Source organism: Gavialis gangeticus, unplaced genomic scaffold, assembly GCF_001723915.1.
Source record: "Gavialis gangeticus isolate Ggan-Ray unplaced genomic scaffold, GavGan_comp1, whole genome shotgun sequence".
Lineage (NCBI taxonomy): Eukaryota > Metazoa > Chordata > Crocodylia > Gavialidae > Gavialis > Gavialis gangeticus.
Genome location: NW_017728992.1, coordinates 208,474,454 through 208,495,049, shown reverse-complemented (window position 1 = coordinate 208,495,049; position 20,596 = coordinate 208,474,454). Strand labels below are relative to the sequence as shown.

The following is a 20,596-nucleotide window of genomic DNA, read 5'->3' as shown; positions in this document are numbered from 1 at the left end:
CGTGGCTTGCGCTCCCCAGCTGCTTAGAAGTTAGATGGAAAGCCGTCTGCTGGGAGCCACCCGCTTGCATTAACCGGCCACTCTTCTGCAATCACCTGCTTCCTAGGCAGTAGGGTTTTACGGCGAGTTTCGACTATTGTTTGTCTACGCTGGTTTGCTTGGGGCTGATCCTGCCTCAGGCAGGGGTTGGACTAGATGTGACTGCTGGAGCTCCCTTCCAGCCCTGCTTCTCTATGATTTTAAGAGCAGCATTGTCCATGGAGGGTTGTGGGTTTGATATGACCAATCTGCTTAGCTGCTGTGTGTCCTGTATCGACTCTCCATCACGGGAGGTGTTCAAGAAGAGGTTGAATGGCTGCTGGTCAGGGATGGTCTGGGCATAGCAATGCCTGTATTCTACTGTGGGGATTTTTTACACTTCTGGGCTTTGCTGGTTGCCCCCCGACTTTCTGCTCCATGTTTCAGGGGGTTTTAAAGCATCCCCCAGAGGTGCTGGGTGCTGGCTCAGGCCTGGCTGGGGATGGGGACAGGGCTGTGCCAATGCTCCTGCTGGCACCAACCCTGTAGGGTCTTGCCCCTGCGCTCAGGCTCAAACCAGTCTCCATATTTGGGGTTAGGAAGGAATTTCCCCCAGGTTACATTGGTGCAGACTGGGTTGGGGGCGGGGGGTTGTCTTCCTCTGCAGTGGGGGCACAGCCTCTATCTGGGATCTCTTGGCCCCTCTCCCCCGTCCCTTTTCCCCTCCAAAACCTGCAGTTTTGCAGTGACTGGATCCCGGAAGGGTCTGATCAGGGATCTGCTGCTGCATGGTTGAATACAACGTGTATCTTCATCTAGGCCAGTAGCGAAGTTGAGCTCAGCATCCTGCCAGCAGGCTCATTTCAGCACACTGCGAGGCTGGGCTGTAGGGAAGCCCTGGGGCTGCAGGCTCCTGGGGGCAGGGACTCTGTCATTTCTAATTCTAAATGGCCAAGCGGTTTTGAGTTGGATCAAAATAATTTTGCTGCTGCGGCCCAGATGGGAGCTTGCACTGAGATCAGGAGAGTTTTGGAGGGTTCGGTGTTCCACGCACGTCTTTCCAAAGCTTGGACATCGAGCAGCCTCGAACCGATGGAGCGTTTTCTGTTTGCCTAAACCAGGGGTGCGTTTCCCTAATAACAGGCTGCTCAGGACTTGTTTTCATCGACACGCAGACTTGTCCCAGGAGCCAGGGTGCAGCTCCAGGAGGTGAGCGTGAAGGCAGGGAGTGGAGCGTGGCTGCTTGCCTCAAACATGAGCTTCTACCTTGCTTTGTCACTACCTCGTCGGGAATGAGGACTCTTGCCGTCCGGTGAGTAAAATAAATTACCCCCAGCAGCCACTAGTGCTGATTGTCCGAAACGGTGGAAACCACTTAAATGAATAATAATTAAAGAAATAAATTTCCTTGGTGCCAACTGGAAAACTTTTTGTTCAGCAATAAAGCTGGAGCCTTCTGAAATGAATCGCTGGCTGGGCGCGAAGCAGGCTGCCTGTGCAGCATGAGGGAAAAGTACAGGGACAATGTGACCTATAAAAGGCACTGCTGTGGTTAGAAGAAGACGTCTCCTGTGCATTGAGGTCGTGTGTGAACCGGGTTCAGCAGAACCAGTGGTGTTGAATGGTTCAGAAGTGCCAGACAGGGAATGAGTACAAAGTGCGCCGTTTGGGAGCGCCGTTACCCTTATACAGTCCGCAAAATCGTGGGGACCTTGGAAAAGCCCCTTGAAGCCCTGCACACAGGGCCCACAAGAGCAGCATCTGCCTCACCTCCAAGGCAGCACGAGGGCTTGTGGTCACCTGTGCATAGGGGCTGGTTTAATTTTGGTTTCCTTGTGGGGCTTCAAACAAGTAAAATGAGTTGGTGAAAGGTGTCGGGGTGACCACACTAGACACCCAGGGCCTCTCTCCACAGAACAGGTGCAGTACGGGCAACGACTGCCTTCACCTGAACCCAAGACGACGTTGAATCAAAGATGTAATTAGATTCTAGACATGGAAAATCTATCAAAGTGTTAATAATCTAAATTTGGGGAGGTTGCAGTTGTGGGGAGTAGCAGCTACAGCTCTGACCTCAGGCTCGGGGTTGGAGCTGCAACTACTGCCCACCCCTTGGAGTCGAATCTAAGATAAGGGGTTTTCCCCCCCATGTTGAATGAGGGAAAAAGATCCTGTCTTGGATTTGAGTAAATATGGCACCTCGCCCCCTGCCCTGATATGGGGCATCTGCCTTGAGAAGGGGGTAGCTGGGTCCAGCCTCTCTGGTGCAGTCAGTCCTTGGCCCCTTGGCTGACACTTCCACCAAGGCCATCTGCATGTCTTTAAAATGCTCCTGTGAGCCACTTGCGCTTCCCGTCTTGCCTGGTAAAGAGGGATACTGGGTTTATATGGTGCCCTGCTCTGACTCTGGCTGTGCTGCGAGCTCCTCCTCTCCAGCCCTTCCCTTGCAAAGCGACTTCCCTACATACGAAGCGGGTAGGGTGCACAAATAGTCCTTTCCGCGTTTGCACAGGGAGCCTTGTCCATCGCTGTGTGGCTTCTGGGCACTGTGGTAATACAAATAAGAGGATCCTTGCTGCCAGTCTTTCCTTCCAGAGTAATGTGACTGATTATTGATTGCTCTCACCCAAGCAATAATCACAGCTGATTTTAGGGCAAAGCCTGCTGTCCTCATTGTGTATAGGTAATGTATACGGCATGTATGCAGAAAATGAAACCATGCCCAGACTTTCAGCTGGCATCTCAGTACTTCTTCCGCTCCCCGGCCACGCGTTGAGCTGGATTCCTGAATGCACGTGTTCATCGACCTGCTGCGCACAGCTCTTTATCCAATGCACCTTGTAAGACATGGACTATTTTCCCCCAGCCTGTGCTTCTGCAGCTATCAGTGAAATGACCCACTGCCCTTTTCCCCAGGGGATGTGGAGATCTGAGTAGCAGATGAAGGATCTCTTGATCTTTGATAAGCTTTATTTGCCTGGCCTCTGCTGTGGTGACCTTCGGGGCAGAGGTCAGAATTAATGTGTTGAGGTCAGAGGAAAAGCGTGCCCTTAGGGTCCAGGGGCTTTGTGGTGGTGGAGCAGCTTAAGCAGGGGTAAATCCAGCCTCTTTGTCCTGTGTAGAAATAACCAGGAAGTTTTAGAGCAAGGTGCTTCTCGAAGGGCTCTGTAAAGAAAAAAAAAACAAACCTCAAGTAGATGGATTGATTGAACAAGACTATTGTGCGGTTGGGCTGTGGATTCATTCAAAGGATTGAAAGAAAAGTAGTTAGGCTCTAGACCCCACTATTAATCATAGCTGTAATCATGCATTTAATGAACATGACAGCTCCTGTTCCCTCTGGAGAGACGCGCGGAGTCTCACAGCTGGGTTAGGTACAACAATCACTTCTCGGCGCGCTCGCTTGATAACGGAGGGAGCCGCCGGAGCAGGCGGCATCAGACCCAGATGATGCATTAAGAGAAGCGGCCCTGTTCCACGGGCTGCGGGTTTCCTTACAGATGATGCACCTCAGACAGGCCGTATCATTTTAACCAAATAAAAAGGCAAGCTAAACAGCGGTCCCTGCCGCAGGATATCAGCTACCCGGCCCACTGTCGCGGGGCTGTGTGCAATCAGTTATAAACCCCTTAATGTGCATTTCCTTGATGCGGTTTGCACCCCCTCCACCTCCTTGGCTGCTGCCTCCTGACTGTTCGCATGGGAAGGAGTCCTTTCTGTGCCATCGATTTATATCTGTGCATCCAGGAGCCTTTCATGTCATAGAGGGAAGCGGTATGGAGCTGGTGTGATTAGTCATGCCAATCCAGGAGCTCTCAATTCGGCATTAGGCCTGTATTTTTTTTTTTATTTACTTAGGCTACTGCTGCTTCCCCTCTCAGAGGATGCTTTATGCAGAGGACCAGGTCCTTTCCCCAGGGTTCGACCCTGACTCTGGAAGAAACCTATCTGTGTGTCCCTTGGGAGGTTTGCAATAGCGGAGCTTCAGCCGTGGCTTAAATTAAGGATCCACCCAGTTCCCACAGCTGCTTTGTGCACCTTTTCTGGTAAAGCACCAAGTGCTTTGGGTGGGGAGGGGGACCTCATTTGGAGTCTCCTCTCTCCCCACGTCCTACCCTGCTATAAGCATCTACGGTAAAATCTGCCTCTGGAAGTCTTCCTCTGCCCCCGAGGGCTCTGACTTCAGAGGCTTCGGGAGCTGGCTGCGGAGGCGCGGGCAGGCTCTGCAAACACGTTTGCACCGCGAACCCCGGCATTAGCAGGTTCCGTTAACGAGAGGTAGTGAGAAGAGTCGAGAAAGTGAGGACTGGAGTCATTACCACTGTTTACGAAATGAACTCGTCCGCTGCTCCCTGCACCTGCTGCGCTGCTGCCACAGGGCAGAGGGAATGTGCCGTGCGTACTCTGCTGCCACGTGTACCTCTGACACTCTGCCAGGGTCCCAAAACACCTGGGCAGCCCAGCTGGGGCATCATCCTACCTGTGCCAGCGAGAGCCCAAAACCATTGTGCTCTAGTCCTCCTCCTTGCACTGGCTCAGCCAAGCTGCTCATGTCCTCCTCCTCAGTATGCCCAACTGCAAAATGGGCATAGTGTAGCCCAGTGCTTCTCAACCTTTTGAGGCTCAAGGCACTTCTTGGAAAATGCCAGCTTTTCATTTTCACTCTCTTTGCTGGCTACGGAAAAATAATGGAGCAGTTTTTCTGTTGCAAAAAACCTGAGATCACAACTGTAGATTCCTATTTGAAATCTCTGGATTTATCTCATGAATTGTGTGTGCGCACCTAATGTTGTGTGGCACCCTTGAAAGGATCTCAAGGCACCCCAGGGTGCTGTTGTGGCACCCTTGTTGGGAATCATGGGCATAGATAGACTTTACCTTGAGCATTGGAGGTGATCGTTGAGACGCAAAGCTCTTTGAAGTGTAGTGTAAGTGCTAATTGCAGCGGTCCAAATGTTCAGCGATTGTGGCTGTCCCGCTTTCTGGCTGACTGGCCTGAGACACGGCACAAGGGGCCTGTTTTTCAAACGGTGACTACAGAGCATTTCAGTCCGATGGTTTTTTTGACAGTATTTCCTGCTGGCATCCATAAGCTTCTGAAAGCGCGGGGTAGCTTCGTCATGTCTGGATGGGTGTTAACCCTGCCATGGGTATCTAGAGGCTTGTTGAGATTTGCAAAATGTTACTTTTGCACTTAAAATAAAATGGGGCTGGAAGCCATTTCTCCTGGGGAAATCCCGCTGTATTAAAAAAGAGAGATTAGACTTCAGCCCTTGCAGACTGTTAAATGGGAAAAGGCTAAATACATAATTATGCAGTTTCTTAACCAAGAGCATTATGTACCCAATGGACTGTTTCCATCTTGGGTAAATATTTAGGCAGTTTTTAAATAGTTTTCAGAGCTGCTCTACTTTGGGTAAGTAATTAGGCAGCTTTGTGAAAATGAAAGCAGCGCTCGGAAGCAGCGTCTCGTCCCGCTATTGAGCTGTTGGTTTGTTAAATCAGTTAAAAACTCCAGGCATCCTTTCTCCCCCCACCCCTGACTCTTTTCAGGAGGAAAGAATGACTCTAGATTGTTTCAGTGGGGGGGCTATTCATAGTAAGTTATTCATAGGAAAATCCCTCAGGGCAAAATGTGCATTGTCCATGCCTTGTAGCACATTTTTTAATCCGTAATCTCTTGGCAGTTTTAAGTGTTTTCAGTCCATGCGTAATCCTTTGGCTCCGTGTGTGTGAGTAAATTCAAAACGCGCTACATGGAAACAGTTTGCATCTGTCTTTCCATAATGGCTCCTCTATGGCTGAGACTTGACTGCCCAAATTATTTAAAAGAGAGCCTGTCTTACGGGTGCAGGAATGCATTTGTAACCTAGAAACGCCTTTTGCATGCAATTGCACATGAGGATTAAATATCTGGAGGCATTATTAAAAGCTGCAGCCGAGAGACCTACGGCTGAAATAGCCTGTCCTGTCCTGATGGCTGCACTCAAAACAGGATGTTGAAAACTGGGAAGAATGGCAAAAGGCGATCCAAGGTCTGAGAAACGTATTATAGATGCTGAGATGTGAAATCCAAGGTCTGACAAACATATTAGACGCTGTGATAGTTAGTTTAGCTTAGCAAAGTGAGGGTTGCAGCGATGTACTCGCAAGTCTCTAAGTGCCTACCTGGAGAGGAGACCGTTTGATATCTGGCAGACAAGATAATGAGGGAGGCACTGGCTGAAAGTTGAAGCTGCCCCAGTTAAAGCTGGCAGCCAGGTACACGGGGCAATTAAGCACTGGAGCACCTTCATCAGGGATCAGGTAGGCTCTGTGCCACTTGTCGTTAATGAACCCGGCATGGATGCTTTTATGAGTTGTTTCGTTGTCTAAGTCAGCCCACCAATTTTGGACCTAATTAAGGGCTTGTTACAGGGGAGGCCAGAGTAGATGAGTGTAACAACGCTTCCCCACTCCTGGCGTTTTAATCTGGGAATCCAGTGGAGCAGAAAGCAGGCTCTGGTCCCGGTTTAGGAATTTACTTTTAGCGTGTCCTTACGAGGGATCACTTGAGCTCTGCCTCACCTCGATATCCCCTTCTGTAAAATGAGGCTGATAAATAGCCTCCTGAAAGTGCTTCCAGAGGCCGGGTGAAAGGCGCTCTGCACGTGCCCTCTTTGCTTTTTATTCACGGGTTGCACCCAAGCGGCTCTTTTGTGTGGGCCGGTGCCCAGGCGGCTGGCGTGGTTGCATAGGCAGAGAGAGGCGCTCACGTTTATGAGCCCCATTAGTCACACGAATGGGCTGTTTGCACCTAAATGATGGAGCCTCCCTCAGCTCCCCAGGCCTGGCTGTCGGCTCTCAGCCGGGCACACTTTCCTCCGGACTTGACTTTCCTGGAGAGTTCAGGCCCTGAGCTGTGAGCTGGGCTGTCTCCGAAGCTTTTGAAGTGAGGGCATGATTTCCCCACCTCCCCTGCAGCTGTCCATGCACCATGCTGGGTCAAGACGGGGGGAGATGGAGCACGACAAGTGGAGAGGGCTGCCAGCAGGTAATGAAGAGCCTTGCAGCCTGACTTTCCCTTCCTATACCACTCCGCGGCCCAGAGCAGGCATCTGTCGCATCCTGGTGTCTCGCTGGACAGCTCAGTCCAGCCATTGCAGTGCAGCAATGGTTCCTCCACCTAAGCACCTACCGCATAAGCATGTGTATCCCTCTCCACATCTGCCGCGTATCAGCCCTGAGTTCAGCTCCTGGCTTGGTTGGCTGGACTTGTCCCCGGCTCAGCACTATTTAAGCACCTCTTTACTGCCTCCACTCTCCCCCGTGACATAGGAAAGAGGAGGCTTCCTTGTGCAGGGTGTCTGCCCAACACCTTGCAACGGTCGGAGCCAGGCTGCTGTCGAAGTGCAAAGCTTTGATCTTAGCATAGTGTATTCGTTGTGCGAGGATAGGAGAACGAGGAATGAAACCCTAAGTGGGTGCCTGATTTATATTGGAGAAGAGACCAGCAACTAAAGCCCAACGCTCTAGGGACTGAGCTGCAGGTGGACGCGTCGCTGCCATCTCGGACTCCTGCCAGTCTGGGAAAACATTGCTGGAAACAGCCGTCTGAAAACTGTGCCCATGATATCCAAAAATGTTTGCTTCTCTCTCTCTCCTTATTCCATCCCCTCTGCACATAGGGTCAAGAGGAGAGAGCAGAGCACTTATGCTAATTCTTTGCTCCATCCTTATTCAGCAAAGTGCTTAAATGGTCCCAAAGAAAGCTAAGTGCCTGCTTGAGATGAATGGTGGCCTGGATCGTGGAGGCTCTCAAATACCCCAGCAACTTCCAAAGGAGCATGAGAGTTGTTTTTATTCTCCTGCAGCCGTGCAGCCCCCGGTGTGGGCGAGTTCGCGGTAGGCATATGAAGTACAGTTCATTATGTAGGATCGGCTTCATGCTAGCATTCATAGCATTTCCAGGGTGTCGGGAGCCTCGCACGTGGGCCCCTATCAAAGCAGGAACAGCTAAGTCGGTGCTTTATTTATTCATTTAGTTAAGCATGGATTTTTTTTGTTTTTAATTCCCCAAGAAGTGAAAGTTTTGCAAAATGCTAAACACCTTCTGCTCTCTAGGTTCAATACAGATTCGCTTGAACTTTTTAGCACCTTTCCACTCCAACATGTTTTGGTTTTAGTACCTCTTTTCAAGCAAGCTAGTTTATGTGCATTTTTTAACGCTGAAAACTATTTGAAAAGGTGCCTAGCTGTTCTTGTCAAAACTCCCACAGCGAGACGGGCTCGGCAAGGTGGGGAGGCGGGGGGAAGGGGTGAGGAGCAAGAAAGTAAAGTTAAGAAAGAGGGGAAAAAAATGCAAAATACATTGAACAGCAACTTAAGCGCCCAGTTAATATTCCATTAGATTGCAGCAAAATCAAATCCAGTTGTCGGCAAATTGTATCAATCTGTTCGCCGTCCAGATGTTCGCAGTGACTGACTGCTTTCATTTTCGCCCTGTGGCTGGGCTGTTTGATGCCTCTGATAGACAGGCATGTGACACCCGCTCCCGGATTGCGACTGCGCCAGCGTTTTATTTGCACATGGAACAGATGGGGCTGTGCCGTCACCGGCGGGCCGAGTGACAGCTCGAGCGAAGGGAGAGCTCATTGACACGCTATCAAATTCCACTCACTCATTCGGTAACACACTCGGGCTGGCAGGTGAGTGACTGAGCTGCACTCTTACCACCTGGAGCTCCAAGATACAGGCCCCCTTTTTTTTTTTTTTTAATTCCCTCTTTCATATGCCAGTCAAGGACAATTTAATTATGTGCATGCACTTGCAGGAGTCAGTCGCTGCGAACATCAGGGAACGCACTGGGCATCCCCGAGCAGAGTTTTGGAGGGCTGCCTTTAGCAGCCTGGGGTGAGGGGGGGCTCTGAGTTTCCTTCCTTGGTTCTTGGGGGAAATCCTCGTTCCCACCAAGCTGCCAGTACCCAGGCACCCATGTGGTTCGTTTCCCTTGCTCTTGCTAGGAAATGACCTACAGCATCACCACCCTCTTGGCCCACAAAAGATGCGCTCACCCCGGCGTGAACTCTGCACCCCACCTCCCGGGTGTTACTCAGTCTCTTATCGATTATCTCATGAATTCCAGCCGAATTCTTGGCTCTGTGGCTTGTAACAAGTGCGTGCCTTTTTTTTCTCTCTCTCTCTCTCTCCTTGAACAGCAAGGTTGGATTGTACACCCAGCGGTCCTGGCCATTCTCCTCCCAGCTGTCTGAATCGATCAGCCACCAGCCGTTACATTGCAAGGTCTGTATTGCTAGTAAAGCGTGGTGTACTGCCCTTCGAAGGGTGCGGACGTTTTGTGCGCAGGATGGGACAGGAAGGCTGTGATCGAGCCATCCGTTGATTCAGATAGGGCCTCTGAATTGCTAAGCTGCTGGATTTCTCCTGCCATCCGCTCTGAGGTTTCTGAGACAGAAGTGTGTGCGTTTTCCAGCAGCTACCCAACTCTGTCCCTGGATGCAATACAGAGTTGCCCCCCCAAATTTGAAGCTGGTTCTAGAGAAAAGCCGTCATTGCTGTGCTCATGCATCTCCATGTGGAAGAGCTTCTCTGCTTTCCTTTGCTTCTGAAGCTGCCGGGTTGCCTTAGCACTGGAAATAGCTATGCTTTCCCCCTCTAGCTTCCTAATGAAGGCCATGGGCAGCTCTGTCCAAGCAGCAAACGTTGCTGGAATTGTGTTGGTGCATGGGGGCGGCTGTAATCCAAGTGCTGGCCCCTTACCACTGAGCTGGCCGGTCACCATCATTGGCAATCAAAACAGCATTATAATGTGATTGCCTGTTCCCGCCATGCAAGACCCTGCACGGCCCTTCTTATGCCTTTCCTTTCCTTTGGACCACAGACACGCAGCCTTTCAGAGGAACCTGACGCATTTCCTCCTGCAGGCCTGATCCCTTTGCTTTTAATAGATTAAAATTGCTCCAAGGTTGCTTTCCTACCATGCATGTTTGATCCTTGCTGTTCTGGCTGCCCTTTAATTTGACTTTACTTGAAGGAGAGCAAAGCACTTAATATTTAACACTCTGTTATCGTCCAAGAGGTATCTGACGGCTCAGACATTTGACGCATCAGTGAGATTATCCTCTGGAAAAACAGGCAGGTGGGCTTTTGCGCTTGTTTTTGACTCTCCGGTGTCAGCTTCCTCGCTTTTTGGATATTAAGTAGTAGCTTTTCAGCTTGCCCAAATAATTTCCGCTGGAAACGGAGAGTCAAGCTGGCTTCTTTTCTCACTTCAGCGCATTACTAACAGTGAAAAAATCTGCTATCAGAATTTACTTAGCAGTAAAATCCAGCTCACGGGCTTACGCAGGGCTGAAAGGAAAGAGTCACGTATTTAGGTCAGTAAATTCTGCAGCTCTGACTGGATAATGCATGAAGCAGATACAGCGAATACAGAGGAGCCATTTTTGAATGCCATGACCTCCCCAAGGAATCTTCCCTTTTTGGATGAGCCTCGAGCCAAGCTGTTGTTTGCCTTGTCCCGTGCTGGCACGTGCTGCGTGTTCCCCCCCCAGGCATTTTCGGAGGAAGGCCATTTGTAACTGAGAAGTTGGCTGTTCCTCTTGCGCTGAAGCCGGGAGCAGGCCTGCGGGGGCAGAGGAGGCACTTGTGCATTCAGTGTTTTACAGCTGCCTAAGGCTCTCTCCGCATTGCGAGGAGTTTAATTTAAGAAAACTCCAGGCAACCAGTAAACATCCACTTTTCCCAGGCAGATCTGCTGTTCCGGATCAGAGGTTATGTTGGGGTGTGCTCATAGGGCCAGCCTCCTATATCTTCGGGCACTTGGTAGGGGACTGGGCATGATGAGTGGAGATGCTTACTCATCCTTGGTCTGTAAAGAAGCAACACATGCAAAAGTCAAGAGAACTGGAGGAAGGAGCTGTGCGTGTGTATCCCCGTAGCAGCACCGTATCTTCTAACAGCTTCACCGAACTGTCCCGTTCCACTTAAATTAGCTGTAAACTAAGATATCAGTCATCAGCCATTACTCTGTTGTGACAGGCCAGTTCAAAATAATAGTGACATCTCTTTCCAGCCCAATATGGACTTCATGTTCTAGTTTTACACCGAGTCTGAAAGAAACACATGCCTAGGGGACTCCACATGGGCCACCCTGGGGTGGGGATTGTCATCTGTCCTGGGCACTAGCCAAGGTGCACCAGGATACTGAGACGCCAGTGGGGGGACAGTCCTCAGGGAGGGCCCAGTCCTGGGCTTGAGGTAAAACATTAACTTACACTGAGACTTAGGCTCCACCATGCCTTAGGCCTTTTTGCAAATGGCTCTTGGACTCCTCACTCACGCTAGGATTTTTGTACGCACTTATCTTAAGCTCTGTCCTTTGCCAGCGGGAGAGCATCCTAGCGTGTTGTAGGGTGTTGCATTGAAGTTAGGCGTGTTACCTGAATGCCTGTGTTTCCCTCCATTTAGCCGAGCTGTTCAGCGGAGTTTAGCCATCATTCGTCAAGCCAAGCAAAAGAAAGAGAAGAAGAAGGAGTATTGCATGTACTACAACCGGTTCGGCAAGTGTAACCGCGGGGAGAGCTGTCCTTACATCCACGATCCGGAGAAAGTAGCTGTCTGCACCAGGTACGGACACAGGCACAGTAAGCATTTGTGTTTGAAGATGCCCCCTTATGCTTTCTCCTGGCATGCTGGCACGCAGAGGGAACACAGAGCCTGCATAGTGAATCCATCCAAATAACAACAGCAAGAATTCACATAGCGCCATATTTTCTCACATACAACACACTCTTTTTTTGGCCAGAAACCGGCTGCTGGAAGTTGATGTGTGCATTCTATACAGGAAATATGGTAAGAGCAGTTTCTGTTGCTTGCTGGCCAGAAGCAAAAGTAAAATCTGCATGTGATCCACAAGGAGTAGAGCAACACGCAGTTTTGGCTCCCTCACTGCTGCTGCTACTTGGTTACCACAAGGAAAGATCATTTTTTCCTTCATTCTGCCTTTCAAAAATAAGATGTGTATCTTATTCCAGGGCATGTTGTATGCCAGAAAATATGGTACCGAGAGCATGTGTCATGACAGTAGAGCACTACATAATTAGTGTGTGCCTGAGAGAAAAATGCTTTAATATATGGGTCATTTGAGATGGAGGAGACCTGAGCTTTCTTTGGCAAAGTTTTTAAGCAAACCACTTTTAGCAGTCACAACTACTTGCATGTCTTACAAACATGAAGTCGATAGCACAGCATCCATAAAGCCGCAGTGGCTCAAGTCTTGCAATATAAGGCAAAAGATCAAAGCAGTTGCTGGGCGCAGCATAGTTAAGATCAAAATTCATACTTAGCCACGGGCTTGGAGTTCCACATCTCCTAAGTGTAGTAATTCTTTCTGCTTATTTGCCTCTGTGAAGCTGGTGCTTGCTCAGTTTTGCAAATGAGGAAACTGAGGCAAAAATGGGTTAGCCCCACTGGAAGTGATGTATTCATCAGCCCTATTCAGCCTCTCTGCCCCCACTGGACAGGTGACATGGATGGTCCCAGTAGTCAGGGATTTTGGTTGCATCATGAAAAAATGAGGGTTGGAAGGGACCTCAGGAGGTCACATCTAGTCCAACCCAGGACCAGCCCCAAATGCATCATCCCAGCCGAGGCTTTGTGAGCCTGCAGTTGAAAGCTACCATGAAATAATGCATCCTCCACCTCCTCCCTTCCTATCCTTATTCTGCCCTCATGGCTTCAGCCCAAAAGCAAGTTATGCCTCCAATTAATGGGCAAAGAATAAGACCAGTAATAAGTCATTGTCCCCTCAGCTTCATAGAGGAGAAAAGTCTTTTGGTGGAGGTGTGGCCCGCACCAGCTCTCTCAGGGGAACTTCCCCTCATTGAAGCCCCAGAAGAAAGAAGATATGTGGACCCTGTTGCAGCCATTGTCATCTCACAACCCTGCATGTGCCTGCACCTGATTGGGGTTGTTCTGTCACTGCAGCGCTGAGCTCACCAGCCATTTCCTAGGAGCCCTGCCTGTAGTTTCATAGTTAGATGGCATGTGCCTCATCTTGACCTCAGCTCATGTGTCCTTTCTGTGTGTCACGGGCAGTTGTTTCTCCCAGGTGCCCCTGGACTGAGCCCAGTGACCTTAGTCACAAGCAATATGGCAGGCATCATCCTACTGCTCCTGCAGAGATGGGAGGAACCTGTGCTATAGTTAAGCATGGCTTTGTTGCTAATCCCAGAGAGACAACTTCCTTTTAACATGGAGTTAAATTTGCTTTGGGGTAGATGCCACTAAGCCTGATTTTTCATGCTGAGGGCAGGCCACGCGCAAGGGAAAGTGTATGGTGTTCCCTGCCCCCTGTTAATGGCACATAAGGCATCAACATCCCTTCTGCTTCCAAGACATTCCACTGCTCAGTGTTACGCCACGCTGGGAGAATCGTACCCAATCCTTCGATGTTTTGAAGGTGCTTGGTACCCTGCAGGATCGGGCCTTCCAGTTCCACGTCATCAGGCAGAGCTAGCATGTCTGAACCAAAAGCACGAGGTGTGCAAGCCAGTGGGTGAGGGTGCATGTACCTGACACTTTACTTCCAAGAGGCTGCAAGTAAAATGACTGTACAAAAGGAAGCCAGCTGCTATGGACTGCCTGCTAGACTTCAAATAAAACCACCCAGAAACCCATCATTTTTGCCTACCTAAAATATGTCCCTTTCAGGAAGGGAAAGTACACTTAGCTACATTACTCTCCTAAACAGAGTCCATGCGGACTCTTGATTTCCACTCCGGATGTCCCTGTCTGCTTATGTAGAAACCGTATTGTAATCGGGCCGGGAGAGACAAGGGTAGCAAATAGCATGGGGTATCAACACCCTGAATGATTCCTTTGGGTGCATCTTACTTGCCTTTGACGGATTATTTCTGGGACAGCTCACTGAATTGAACTGAAGCGTATATGTATCACTTTGGGATATCCAGGATGAGACTCGTAGCTATGAGGAACAACACTTTATCCAGGGGATCTTTGAAGGATACGGCCAGATCCTTCTCCTTCAGCATAGTGTCAGGCAAAGCTTTTAAAAAAACAAATACAACTGTAAAGTATGGTACGTATATTTTAATTCAGATGCTAATACGATAATATTTTTTTACAAATAAAACTCCTTGAATTATTCCTTTAGAGAGGGTTCTTCTTCAAAGCCCTGCACCTGTGGTTGAAAATCATTCAGAGAGCTTTGCAAATTTACACCCTGCTTTATCGAGAGCGAGCGAGCGAGAGTGGACAGAAAATCCCCCTGCCCAGAGTACTTGGTTGGAGTTGTAGAGCCACATGCGCCATGGGAAGAACCTGATGAAAGGATTGCAGTAACTGGCATTTTTGGTTCTGAACCAAAGTGTCTATTTGTACTTACAAGTCTGCTGTCACTGTGGCATGTAGATGCGGGTGACTTCAGGCCCTGGATCTGCATGCCTTCATGTTTTAGAAGGTTGTCCTTGAACTCTGGTGTGCACCCAAAATACATGTCTGATCCCCTCTCTCCACCAGACCCAGCTCTCTGACTTACAACCCAGCCTTGCTCTGGTTTTGATCAGCCCATAACACAAGGTCCTTGGGCTCTCCCGTAATCCTGCTGAGCTTGGGCGTTTCTAACTCTACTTCCCAGCGTTGTGGTACAGGCTTGTCTCTGGTTTCCAGTAACCCCCCTAGTTGTTAATAGAAATCTTTCAAGAAGCATCAGCTGCTCTGTTAGGGTGAAAGAGAAGTTCCAGTTTGGCATGTGAAATGGGCTTAGAAGAAAATGTGCAGAGCAGTTGTGTGTCTTCAGTTGAGCCGTGCCTCGGGCTAGTACAAGGATGAAATGGTGCGCAGGGGATAGACTCTGCGTTTAAAATAGCATGCTCTGTGAAGTGTTTATAATGCTCCTAATCTCTCCCTCCTCCCTCACCCCCTTTCTGGTTCTTTGGCAGGTTCCTCCGTGGTACATGCAAGAAGACTGACGGGACGTGTTCATTTTCCCACCAAGTTTCTAAAGATAAGGTCTGTATGGGTTTCTGATGAACACATTCTGGCTTTATTAGAGAGCTGACCTGAGGAGGCAGCATTTATGATGGTTGTAGGGAAGTCTATGTTACAGAGTGTTTCAAATAGAGTTCATTTGTAGTTTGCTTGCCAAGCTGTTCAGGCTCATTACAGGGTCATAGCTTATAATGAGAGTAGAGTGTGCCTCTTAAACCAGCTTGGTGAATCAGTATATTAGTGCATTAAGCAGCAAATTTGCGACATGAGCACCTGGGGCTGTTGGCAGCAACAGTAACAGAGGTTGGGCAAAGGGGTGTTTAAACTCCTGGGATCAGAACGCAAGCACCCGGACATCGCCTTTCCTACCTCTGACTCCAGCGGTCTCGGCAAGATCGTGCCTTCCTCTAAATCACTTGTGCCTGGGGTCAGAGGAAGAGGATGTTGGAATGTAGAGTAGCTATTAGACATAAATTAACTTTTTTTAAAAAGTGAGACAATGAAACTGTCTGGCAGAATGATTTTTAATTTCATCATCATTTCCCCTCTGCTTAGATGTGTTTGGGGCTCTTTGGTTTTATTACGCAGAGTAAGGTTGAGAGATAATTAGATTTTCTTTTAGCGATTATTGGTTGATAATTTAGCAGGTTAATGTTTGCTCACTGGCTAGGACTTCAGATAGGTCCTGATCCAGAAGAGCACTTAAACAGCTGCCTGTGAGACATAAACACGTGCTTAAAGCAAAGGCATTAAGTTCTTTGCTGAGTCAGGCCGGACTTAAGCACGTGCTTAAGTGTTTTGCTGAATTGAGGCCTGGATGAATGTGAAAGAGCTGTTTTCAAGTCCCAGATGATGAGCCAATGACAAAAGCTAAGAGGGAATGACCTACGAGCCAGCAGGTTTGAGACCACGCTCAGCCATGGTTCTGCGTAAGTGATATACGCTGCATCCCTTGTGTTCTGCTTCAACAGGAAAAGGCCCCCCTCGAACGGTCCCTAAATAACGACTCGCCAACCTGTCAAGTTACTTGATAACTCTCCTAGCCCAAATGTATGCAGTCCTGGCATCTTAATTTGCCTAAAGCAACGCTGGCACAACTTGAAGTGCTGAGAGGCCAAGGCATTACAAGAATCAAAGCATCAGAGAGCCGATGCATCAGGAAGCCTTGGTTTTTGCTACTTATGCCATGGATCAGTCAAAAATACCTCCGTCAATCACCTTCCACTTCCTTTTTTCTCCTTTGCCTGTTGGCCAAACACCTCTCGCTTTCCCATTCGTGGTCCACTGTGCCATTCAGGTGACCACAATGCAAAGCTTTAATGAATCCAGGGAGATCTGCAAAGGAGTTAACCCCTGCTCCCCCGTGTCTCACCAGCATTTGGAATAAGGGCAGTTTTCAGCAGCTGACTTGTTTTTCTCTGGCTCTTTAAGCCACGTTCACGGTTAGCACAGGACTCAGTGGAATTGCACATTGTGCTGATGTGCTGTACATTTCTGTGCATGCCGCGCCTCGGGTTATCACCTAAAGACCTGTCTAAGGATGCTAGATCAGAGACTTGTGCTCCGCACAAGAACAAGGAGCGATGCAATGGAGAAATCATAACCGTTGGAAGGAAATTAATTTTATATGGTGTGTAATTGGACCTGAGAATTCACTTCCACAGCCAAGAAATGACAAGATGCACAAAAGGAGCGGACGTTTGTGTGAGTGTCCAGAGTCATTGGGTGTTTCACAAGGGGCCTTTTACTTTACACGTTAGGGCCTGAGATGAGCTCCAACTTCTGGAGCTCCCCTGGAGGCGAGGGGATTATCCCCCATGTGCCTAGCAGGACCCTTCCCCTTCCTCTTCCTCAGAGGCCTACAGCAGGACCCTTCCCCTTCCTCAGGTGCTGGCTGCTGGCAGAGTCCAAAGGCGTATTTAATAAGCCTTTCAGCCTGCATTTGTTCTTTGGTTTTTCTGGGGCCGTCAGGGGCATTCCTCATAGGTATTCATTGGTGAAGTCCTGGATCTATCCGCTATAAGTTGCTGTGTGGTTCCCTGTCCGCCGTGTGCCCGCTTCTGTGCCCTCCAGCACGCTGCGATGAGGAGGATTAAGACAAGCAGCCTGGTGGTTTATTCTTTTTAAGATATATTAAGGGTGGCTCAGGGTGTTGTGAGGGGTCTAGCAGCAGCTTGGCACTCCACTGCAGAGCCTATGCCTTCAGGGTAATCCCTGATGCTCAAATATCTGAAAGTAACCTGTCTGGTCCCCAGTGCTGTGTAATCCCTCATCCCTCCAGCTGGGCCCCTGAAATAACCTTGTCACCATTGGTTTCCCCACGTTCACAACTTCAAGGGCAAAGGACCCTCCTGCCCTCCTTTCCAAGACTAGATGACCCACTGCTGTGGCATTCAGGGCCAGGACACAGGACATTCAGAGGGCTGCAGTTTTACATCATTCCTTACTCTGGTATAAAGTACACCAGGATTGGGAGCGAACAGACGTACGGCTGGGGGTGGGGGGTGGTGTTTGCATTCAGCAGGCTGCTGTTCCTGCACCTGGTCACTAGGTGGCAGGTGAGCACACCAATGGCTACCTAGGGATAAGTGGTGGACACATGGTGCCCTGACATCACTTACACCGGGGTAGCTTTACCCCCGGTTTTTCCTGGGATGTTTCTACCCCGGATTCAAGTGCAAGTCACCGGATTAGGGCAGTCCATCGCGTATCCATTTCTCTTTTTATTTGCCCTGATATAAATACTACCATGTGTCCATCTCTCACCTGCCATCCGTTTCCCATCTGTCTCTCTCACCCGACTCGGCATTTCCCCCCACCCACCATTTGTTATCCTCTTTTCTCAACCCATGCGTGGGGTCACGCCCAGGCCTGTTTTTAGTTGAAAAGGCAACATAAAATGATTCGACCTTCCTCCATATGAATGTGAGCATCACTCCTTAGAAGTGCAGCCGCCGGCAATGGTTGTAGGAAGAGCCTGGAGGTAGAAACTATCGGGGCAGAGCAATGAAACGGTGCTGCTCACTTATGGCAGGGCAGTTGTGCAGGGCACTGATGCACGGGGAGTCGGACCCTATGGCAAGTGGTGGAAAACTTGAAGAAACATCTGTCAAGGGAAAGTCCCGTGCTAAAGTCTGGCTAAGAAACCACCTTTCCTCCCTCCCCAGCTCCACCCCTCTCAGCAGGACTCTTCGGAGGCCGTTTCTGAGTCCGCTTTTAAGCTACCTTGGTCCCAAGCAGCCCTTAAACCTCTGGAAAGGTGTTGCCTCTTTTCCATGATGCTGTTTGGATTCTAAGTGGAGTTTCCGGGCATGACCAGAATACAGTCAGGACGCTTGCATTTAAGCATGTGCTTTTGTGCTGTCCTGAATCAGCATGCAGGACTAAGGCAGGGCCGTAATAGGAGGAATCTCAGGCTGTTCGTATTACATCCCGTTGGAGAATTCCCTCTAGGCCTCCCCCCACAAATCTGGAAGGTGCTTGTCTGCAAGCTCACCAAATGAAGCGTGTTGAGGATCTCAGCCGGGACATTTTGGAGATGGAGAGAGAGAAATTGTTGGGAAGACATTTAAGCACAGTTGGACTCCAGGGGTAGTTTTTCTACCACCATCATTTGCAAATCCTTCTGATTTTTAACAGGCTTCCCAGAAAAACTCAACCACGAAATGAGAGAGGGTGCGCCAAAATGTTGGGAAATTCAGCTTTTTTGAGGGAAGTAGCCAAAGACCCTTGAAAACTAGTCTGTTTGTCCTTTGTCGATCTGAGGATTTATTGAACTGGCCTGGGAAGCCAGTTATGAATTATGGTACGGCATCCCTCAATGCATCACTTTCTTGCTGCGTAACAAATGCCATTAATGCAAGGAAGAGCACACACCAACTGCAGATGCTTCCTCAGCCCAACAAAGGGTATTTATACCCAAAAGCTTGCAAAGAAGAATGTTTCTAACTATTTGAGTTGGTCTAAAAAAAGGTATGGGATTTACCCAATGAACCTCATCTGTCTGTGTCCTTAGACTGGCACGACTATGACCTACACCCCCGTATTAATGCAAGGGGGGTTTCTGCCCCGGTGTGTGTGCATGTGTGTATACACACGTGTACAACTCACCAGGAAAACAGAAGAGGCCATTTGGCCTCAGGAAAGATGTGGCCCTTACAGGTTTCAGTCTTGTCAGACCCTCAGAGCTCATGAGTCAAGTGCCCCAATTCCTTACATTAGCTGGAGTCATTTCGAAGTAGCTCATGTTGGTTTTTTCCCTTTGCCTCTTGGTTTCTGAACGTCCAAAGGGTACTCGAGTCCTGCTTTCGAGCTGTTCTCTCACACCATGAAGGCTGGAAGAGTTTTGAATGAGATTTCCGTGTGTTGGGAGCCATGTCAGGAAACTGCAGGAGCTGAGACTTCCCCAAACGGGGCCCGGTTGTGAGGGGCAATATCATGGGGGGGCGGCAGCGCTGAGTTGTGCTGTCTGTTGGGCTGCTCCAGGGTGAGCAGTAGGTCTGGTGGATGGTAGCGGTGGGGCAGTTCCCTGCTAATTCCATGTTTGGGGTCCGTGTGGGATGCACCACGCGCAGGAAAGCTGAGTTTACATCCTTGCCAGTGGTTCTTGCAGAGAACTGGAAGAGGAAAAGTTACTGGAGTTACGGTAGTAAAATTGAGTTCAATATGGCTGGTGACTTTGGCCCTTTGCTGGTCCCGAGGGAGCAGGGGGTTCCCTTTTGTGTCATGATGCCATGCCCGTTGTTTAAAGGCAGAGCATTGGCGTTTCATTGAAATAGCCTCACACCAGATTAGAAACAACCATCCCTAGTAACACAGCATGATGAGTAGCAATGCAGTGATTTTGGCCCATGGATATTCTCAACCTTTATTTGCAACTACTGAGTGATCCAGCATTTAAGGATGCCTTAAAAGCAAGTTTGCAGGAATGCAGCTAGAAGAACAGCGTTACGTGGTTTTATTACACATCTCTTGAGTTTCTTTTCTAGGGGTTGTTTCCCCATAGCACTAGCAAAGGGTCCTTGGAGTGGGTAGTGATTGTATCAGCAAGCCTCTGTATCCCAAGATCCAAAACACCAGGCTGCTCTTGTGGATTAATGACCCAAGCGTTTGAGAGCACGTTTCCAGGAACGTGCGTCGTGCTGCTGGAGGGGGGAAGAGGATTTCCCCGGCCCTCATCTCCTTGGAACAACGCAGAGGCCCCTGGTTGCCATCTTGCCGTCAGCGTGGGCTGGAAGAGAAGCAGCCACTCTGCTGAGTCCGGAGCCCATTCACTGTGATTTATAGCTGCAGGGAGCAGCCTTCCCAAAGCAAGAGGCGACTCCGGTATTCACTGCTGTAGCTTCCTGTTAACCTGTGTGATTACTAGCAAAGGTGATGTTTGCCTCATTCATCAAAGTACAAACCCAACGAGAAAGACAGGTGAAGCCATTCAGCAGAGGAAGGAAAGTGGTTTTCCGTTGCCAGGAGGTGCTTGCTACAGCCAAGCAGGGAAAATTGCACTTCCTGTACGAACCAGCAGTTTTGGAGACATAGCTCTTTTTTTTTTTTTTTTTTTTTTTTTTTT

At 49.3% G+C, this 20,596-nt stretch overlaps 1 protein-coding gene across 2 annotated transcripts in view; it reads left to right on the top strand.

The window, feature by feature from the left end:
- The window catches only part of ZC3H3 (zinc finger CCCH-type containing 3), a 369,357-nt gene that overhangs the window by 255,682 nt on the left and 93,079 nt on the right, over nucleotides 1-20,596 (top strand). For both annotated transcript variants that reach the window (XM_019528254.1, XM_019528255.1), the window contains exons 6-8: nucleotides 9,216-9,300; nucleotides 11,488-11,646; nucleotides 14,982-15,051. In XM_019528254.1, coding sequence (XP_019383799.1) covers nucleotides 9,216-9,300; nucleotides 11,488-11,646; nucleotides 14,982-15,051 — 314 coding nt within the window. The remainder of the gene's footprint in view (nucleotides 1-9,215; nucleotides 9,301-11,487; nucleotides 11,647-14,981; nucleotides 15,052-20,596) is intronic.